At 37.3% G+C, this 6,989-nt stretch overlaps 1 protein-coding gene across 1 annotated transcript; it reads right to left on the bottom strand.

Annotated features, from left to right (window-relative positions):
- Nucleotides 1–4,011: 4,011 nt before the first annotated feature.
- LOC149194852 (putative multidrug resistance protein) lies at nucleotides 4,012–6,423 on the bottom strand. The gene is made up of 3 exons (XM_089407939.1): nucleotides 5,887–6,423; nucleotides 4,775–5,772; nucleotides 4,012–4,684 (listed from the first exon to the last, which is right to left on the bottom strand). Exons 1-3 carry the CDS (start codon nucleotides 6,394–6,396, stop codon nucleotides 4,321–4,323), a joined length of 1,872 nt encoding a protein of 623 aa, XP_089264065.1. The 5' UTR covers nucleotides 6,397–6,423; the 3' UTR covers nucleotides 4,012–4,320.
- Between the last annotated feature and the right edge of the window lie 566 nt (nucleotides 6,424–6,989).

The following is a 6,989-nucleotide window of genomic DNA, read 5'->3' as shown; positions in this document are numbered from 1 at the left end:
TGTGAGAGATGAGTGTTAGCCGAGTGAGGTGAGAGTTGTGTTAGCTCCTGTACATGTTGGAGTATCTGTACTGTGAGTTTCATCCAAATTACCAAGTGTTGGGTGTGTGAGGGCGCATAAGAGAGCTGAGTCACCTCTGGAGTCCGCCAGAGTATTTTCTTGGCCTGTGGAGTAAAGCCTGTCGTGCCGGTGAAGTCGTTGTTGCTCTTTTGAAGAGAGCTTTGAGAAGAGGTTGAGTGCTGTGAGTTGGAGCTATGTGCTCTGAGTTGGAGTTAACAGTCAGAGCCAAAGGAGGGCTCGGTGGTGTAAGCTGGAGTGACTGGACAGAGAAATTCATTAAGAGCGATGTTGAAAGAGCGTTGGTTGAGTTGTGAGGTAGCGTTGTTGTGGACAAGAGTGTTTTTTGAAAGCACTGAAGGATAATCGATGTTTTGTGCATTTTTTGTGCAAGAAAACGTGTGTGGTTCGTGGACCTGTGCATTGAGTTGCCCGTGGAGTCCCGCAAGGTGGATCAGGGCATATTGTCAGTGAGGACAACAGATGAATTGAAGAGGCGAATGAATTGAAGGCCTGTGCACGTGATCTCTTCCATTCTCTGAGACCAACATGAGGATTGACCGATAGCTAGCTATTGTGGAGTCAATCAAATTGTTGTGCCCGTTATTCTGGTTTGACAAGGCCGTGTTCAACCAAAGTCATGAGGAAATTGGTTGTTACTGCAAGGTGCCAAGGTGAAGTGCAAAGCTCGGTGAAAAAAAAAGTTGTTGTTGTTGGTTTCCAAAGGCAGTAAGCAATTTGTGTGTGAGTTTCATTCAGTTTTATTACTGTTATGTCTCATAAGTAATTTCGTCTCCCTAGCAAAGTGCAATACTAGAGTAGAATAATACAAAATTACCTGCCCTTTTCAAGTTGCATAAAATCGCTCAGACTCATTGCAGTAACTGTGTTGATTTTTTTATAGTATCGTTTGCTGTCATGTATGAGGCAATTTAAGGAATGAAATTAGTCTTTTCCATAATCCTAATTTGATATCAGAAGAGGGGCAGCGAAAGTGTGGTGTGCATCTAGAAAGTGAGAGGTAGAGCCGAGCCTGATGCTACTTTGAAGTCGAAGCTAGCTAGAATTTAATGAAAATTTAAGCCTAGCCGATATGTCTATCTTTTTAGACTTTTTTGACAATGATCCTTTCGATGATCATTTTCTCAGGAACCCATTTGGAAACATTTTTGGGTTTGGCAGTATTTTTGAGTTCGAAGAAATCTTTGACAAACAATGTCATGTTGAGGATCATGTTGTTCAAGAAATCACTCATGTTGTTGAGGATCATGTTGTTCAAGAAATCACTCATGTTGTTGAGGATCATGTCGTTGAAGAAATCACTCAAAGTAAAACTTGCTTCTCTCATAACCCAATTGTTAGAAGTTTTATTGGATCTGCTTTCAAGATGACTGCTACTATGGAGGATACTACCATGGATGTTCTTCGAAGGCCACTCATGTTCAAAGATGACTGCATTTTGGTGGCTCCTTCGCTAGTTCCTCATGGAAAGTGGGGAGAACATGAATTAGATTACCTTGTTCGGGATCTTGCATTGCATCCCAATCTAGAAGAGGTTGTTGACGTTAAGTACGTAAGCAAGGAGCAAAGGAATTTCATAAGGAAACCCAGGAAGGTGAAGATGAAACTGCATCAACAAATGAACAAACATGGACCCTTTAGCAAGAAGTCAAAAATGAAATGTTTGGTTGTAAGCCTAGCTGAGACTTAGACCAGCAGGCATGACGATTAAGAGTATAGTGTCTTGTTTATTGCGCTATAGTATATTTGTCATATGGTTGGAATTAAAGGGGAGTGTTGGAAGGAGCTAATTCCAACTACCCACATTATTACAGTGGCTAGAATTCAACAGATGCTTTAAATGCAAGTTATAGAATCCATTGAAAAATGGGCAAGCTTCTTGAAGAAGCCACTGCCCCATCGAACTCCAAAACCTTCTCTGTCATGTATAAATATATGTTTAATCATCGAATGAAGTTACAGGTTCTAAGTTCTAAGTGTTTTTGAGTTCTAAGTTTGAGTCTCTGCTCTCTGATAATTTGCGCAACCTCATGGCAGTAGTTTCCGTACGACACTTGCCTATTCAGATTGAAATGTTGTTATAACGGTAAAATATGCACAGTTTCAACTGTAATTGCACATATCTCTGGTTGTCGCGCTCAAAGTACTGAAACATGCGAACCATTACTCATATTTCTTCGAATATAGAAAATGTCTTATTGTTTCTTTAATATATTTTATGCTAATGAAAATGGATTATTTCACACTAAGGGCCACACCTTATGTGCAGATTTCCCAAATTTCTAATTTCAATTTTTTTTTTTTTTTTTTTTTTAATTTGACTTTGTTTATATCTCTTTGTTTTTCTAAATATTTTAAATCTATAGGTGAAATATGTTTATGTTACAAAAATATAATATGAATGATAATTTAATAATCATCACTATGATTTTTGACTGGATCAAATTTTCATTTAGTATTTTTTTTAAGTGATTGTGTCACATAAATTAAAATATAAAAAATCATAATCATTTTTTAAAGTACATTAATATGCCACAACTTGATTCGGTACCGGGCTACAAAATCATAAATGTATTCTAAATACATACACAAAAACAGACATAATATATATGCGAATGAGTTCAACTAGGATGTTTGAATTCAAGTATTGCTATCCAATGTAAAAAAACCCTAATTTCATAAAAGAATTTAAAAAACCTTAAATTTTAGAATTGAATGCAGGTTGGAGTCCAACACAACAAGAAGACCTCATTATAGCTAAGACAATGACATCCATAATCACTATCATTACCAACAAGAAATAATTATGTGGCCATCAAAAAAATATAGGCATTAGTATTGAGGAATGTTAATGAATGCAAGTCAATTTTTGTATAGGCCATGATACAACTTCCATTAGGTTAATCTGGGTAATCTTCTTTATTGATATAAACTTAGAATGGTAGGGACCAATAAGGAAAAACCTTGTATTGAATCATATTAGTATGTAGAATTTGAAGTCAAACCAAATTTGATCTGGAGCCCATGTTTGGTAGGGTAAGGCTGGAACAAATAACGACATATGGAAAATGATTATTAATTTTAAGTTTCATTTTTTTTATTAAAATGATAAGCCAATTACGTATATCTATTAAAATGAATTTCATGTCCATCATTACGATATGGTCTTATCTCCAAAAAATAAAATCCCTCACCATCCTTTAAGAAATTCGACTCAAAAATGCTAAAAAGAATTGTGTCATTATTGGTTTAGTTATTGTAATGTGTTTGTATATTACATTTGCATAAAGCGGTCAAGTGGTTTCTTAGAATCACCTTTTGCAAAGAGAATTATTGCTAATGCGAATGTTGTTGAAGAATTGCAAGAGGTGATCATTGTGCATGACAGTTCTGCCCCTGATTTAGAAATATCTGACGTGATTTAGAAATATTTGAAGACAACAATCCTCGGGAACGGGTTTACAAAATTAAGAATGAGGAGAATTCTGATCTCAACAATGAAAACGTGAGTGCATTAACCAACTTTGATTTTGAGTTGGACAACATATTGAGGAAAATGAAAGGCGATTAACCACATTATAATTTCTTGTTTTTTATAAATGTTTTTGTATGGATAGATGGATTTGTGACACACTCAATTTTTACAAATTAAACAACTTAAACTTATGAATTTTAAAAATTATACATAATTTTGAGCAAAATTAACTAGAAAAATGTTAAGGAAAAAGCTTCTCATTTATTAATTAGATTAATTTAAAATATGATATTAGCACTTTGAGTTTCCAAAATTTGATATTTTAGCATATAGTTGTAATGACATGAGATTTGAGAATGTTTTTGTTAACCAACTCTATATACTTACATATTATAAACTTAAAAAAAAAATACACATAAAAAAACCTTAACCTTATATTTAATATCTCACTTGCTATTTGCTTGATTATGAAAATTAAAGTATAGCTTTTTCAATTTAAAAATCCTAACAGAATCTCTTTGGGACTTTTGGAACAATTGCGGGATTGATCAAATAAATAATAATAATCGGAATTCATTTATTCCGTTATTAAGTTAATAATTCTTGGTACAGTGAACGCTATGGTTGTCAATGTGACAGTTATGACGCCTGAAAACTTCGGGTCTTCGGAACTATGGATACAATTGTGACCTATGGCGATCCTTTTGCCAACTTTTTTTGAATTACTTACAGCTGGTTGGCCCACACAATTTGAATACAAAAATTGCCTACCGACGCTGCTGCAGTTTGATAAGACCAAAATATGCACCGCCTTCGCCTTTGTCCATGAGATGCCAGTGATTTCCCTGCTCAACAACGCTCCCCTTTTCAATAACCGCTATACAGTCAGCATTTTGAACTGACGCCAGTCGATGAGCTACAGTGACAGTCGTTCGTCCCACCGTCACTCGATCCAATGCCTCCTGAACTACCTTCTCTGAATAAGCATCCAATGCACTGGTTGCCTCGTCCAACAGCAAGATGCTTGGATTCTTAATAATTGCCCTTGCTATCGCTATCCTTTGCTTCTGGCCCCCAGACAACTGCGTTCCCCGGTTCCCTGTGCTCGTTTCGTATCCATCCTTCAAGCACCTGAAATATATGTTCACCATTCATTAATAACACGTAAATTGACAAACTTAGAGAGTAATTGCAATTAAAGATTTATTTGAGTCAACTTACGAAATGAATTCATGGGCATTGGCAGCCTTGGCAGCATCTATTATTTCCGCCTCACTTGCGTTCTCTTTACCATAGGCAATGTTCTCCCTGATGCTCCCAGCAAAAAGAGTTGGCTCCTGCCCTACAAGAGCTATATGCTCTCTCAATGACCGCAAATTGAAGCTCCTTATATCTTTCCCATCAACGAGTACTGTCCCTTTCAGCGGATCATAGAATCTCTCTATCAATCCGATGATAGTGGACTTACCACACCCACTCTTTCCAACTAGTGCCACGCTGCTCCCTGCGTTGATTTTCAGGCTGAAGTTTCTCAAGATCATAGCATTTGGACGAGCTGGATAAGCAAAGTCCACACTATTGAGCGCTACATAGCCTTGGACTTTCTCAGGGTTAACCGCACCATGGTTCTCTGGATTTATAAGGCTATTTCTGTCCAAAATTTCAAACACGGACGTGACAGCATCAGACCCTTTGGCCAGGTCGGAAGTCATACTTCCAGCATCCGCTATCATGCGACCCAATCTTCCAAATATAAAATGGTTCAATAAAAAAGCATGAAAACTGATAACACCTTGTGCTATGAGCTTCCCTCCGTACCAAAACTCAAATGGCCAATAGCATATTTCAAGAAACTTAGAAGTTCCCAGGGCCAATCCTGCGTACCAAGACTGTTTATTGATCTCCCTGCGTGGGCCTGTCTGTGTGGAGTCAAAAATATTAATAATTTTCTCTTGAGAGCAAAAAGCCGCTATGGTTCTATGATGTGTGACACATTCGAAGGCCGCTTGGCTACCTTGATTCTGCGCTTTAATAGACTTGCCCGAAACACTTTTAAGGAGGACGTTTCTAGTGTAGAAACAAAGCACCATCAACGGCTGCACAGCGATCAAGACAATAGCAAGTCTCCAAGCTACCAACATTCCTAGAGTCACCGTTATAGTTACTCCAGAGACACACTCCACTAGGAGTGAAACACGATCTCCCACCAAGGATCTTACCTGCATATATATAAAGCCTTAACAATGTTAAACGATTGATTTGTTGTATATATGTAGGGCTTTAACAATGTTAAACAGATTAGTTGTAAAAAATATAATGGATTGGGTACTTACCACATTAGCTTCCTTGGCCAATTTTGAACAAACAGCTCCACTGGAATTTTGGTCCTGATCGAACCAGCCAACTTCGAATGTAAGAATTTTTGAAAACATTCTCTGGCGGATCCTTTTTGCTAGAAACTCACCCACCACTGCGAAGTTATAGTGTTGAACCAAATTCACTGCAAATACATGCACTGCTAGGGCTATAAAAAGAATGCAATAAGTTCCGACTTTTGATCTGATCTCGTTTCCGTCTTTCAGAAAGAGCGCAGAAATCATGGTTGCCACAGTGACGGAATAAGCTATTTGAGTTGCTGCATATCCAAAGGCGCCCACACAGCCCATGAGAGTATTCTTCCACTCTGGAACATTCAATGCAAGCAACCTCCAGAAGGAAGATTTGGGCGCAGCATTGGCTTTTAGTTCTTCTTGTTCCAGACCGGATATGCAGCAATCAAATTGATTTGATCTAGCGGGTGACTTGTTATCATCTAAGCTTTGGCTATTTACTCCGGATGGCATTAGAGTATTTGATGCAGCGTTAGTACCATGTGATGAGATGAGATGAGATTTATTGGCAGGCTAATGACTGCCGAAATGTGTACATCTCCTCTCATCAGAGATCTTATTTATACTTTTATTCGATTGCAGCAGACCTAAATCTTTTACTCACGTTTGAAAGGTAGTTGTGGTGAATTTCATGGTTTGTTATTGAAATGTGATTTCAGTGATTCACATGTGAGCATCTAATTGTACAGTACTACATCAACCGCGTGTTATAAGTCGATTTGGATGGCTTGCGATGTCTTTGGATGGTTTTACGTCCTCCTTTCTTTGTCTTTCTCTCCCTCTTTTTCCTTTTTTTTTTTTAATTTAATTTTGATGGTCTTACGTACTCCTTTTTTTCTTTTTTCCTCGCGAGTCCACGTGCCGCCGACGTCACGAAAATTTCAATCATGCTAACACTTAAATCGTTTCAGGAATTAGTTAGTCCACAATGAATATTTTATATTTAAAAGTTGCATTTAAAAGATAATGCAAGATCAAAAACTTAATTATTGTGATTGATAAAATATAAAATCGAGAGATGCTATTCGTTTTGTATTTTGGTACCT

Source organism: Pinus tabuliformis, chromosome 2_2 (genome assembly GCF_031772625.1).
Source record: "Pinus tabuliformis cultivar Carrire ecotype Pingquan chromosome 2_2, CPIR1, whole genome shotgun sequence".
Taxonomy (NCBI): Eukaryota; Viridiplantae; Streptophyta; class Pinopsida; order Pinales; family Pinaceae; genus Pinus; species Pinus tabuliformis.
Note: the sequence above shows the minus strand (reverse complement) of the source record. Positions and strands in the feature narration are given on the sequence as shown.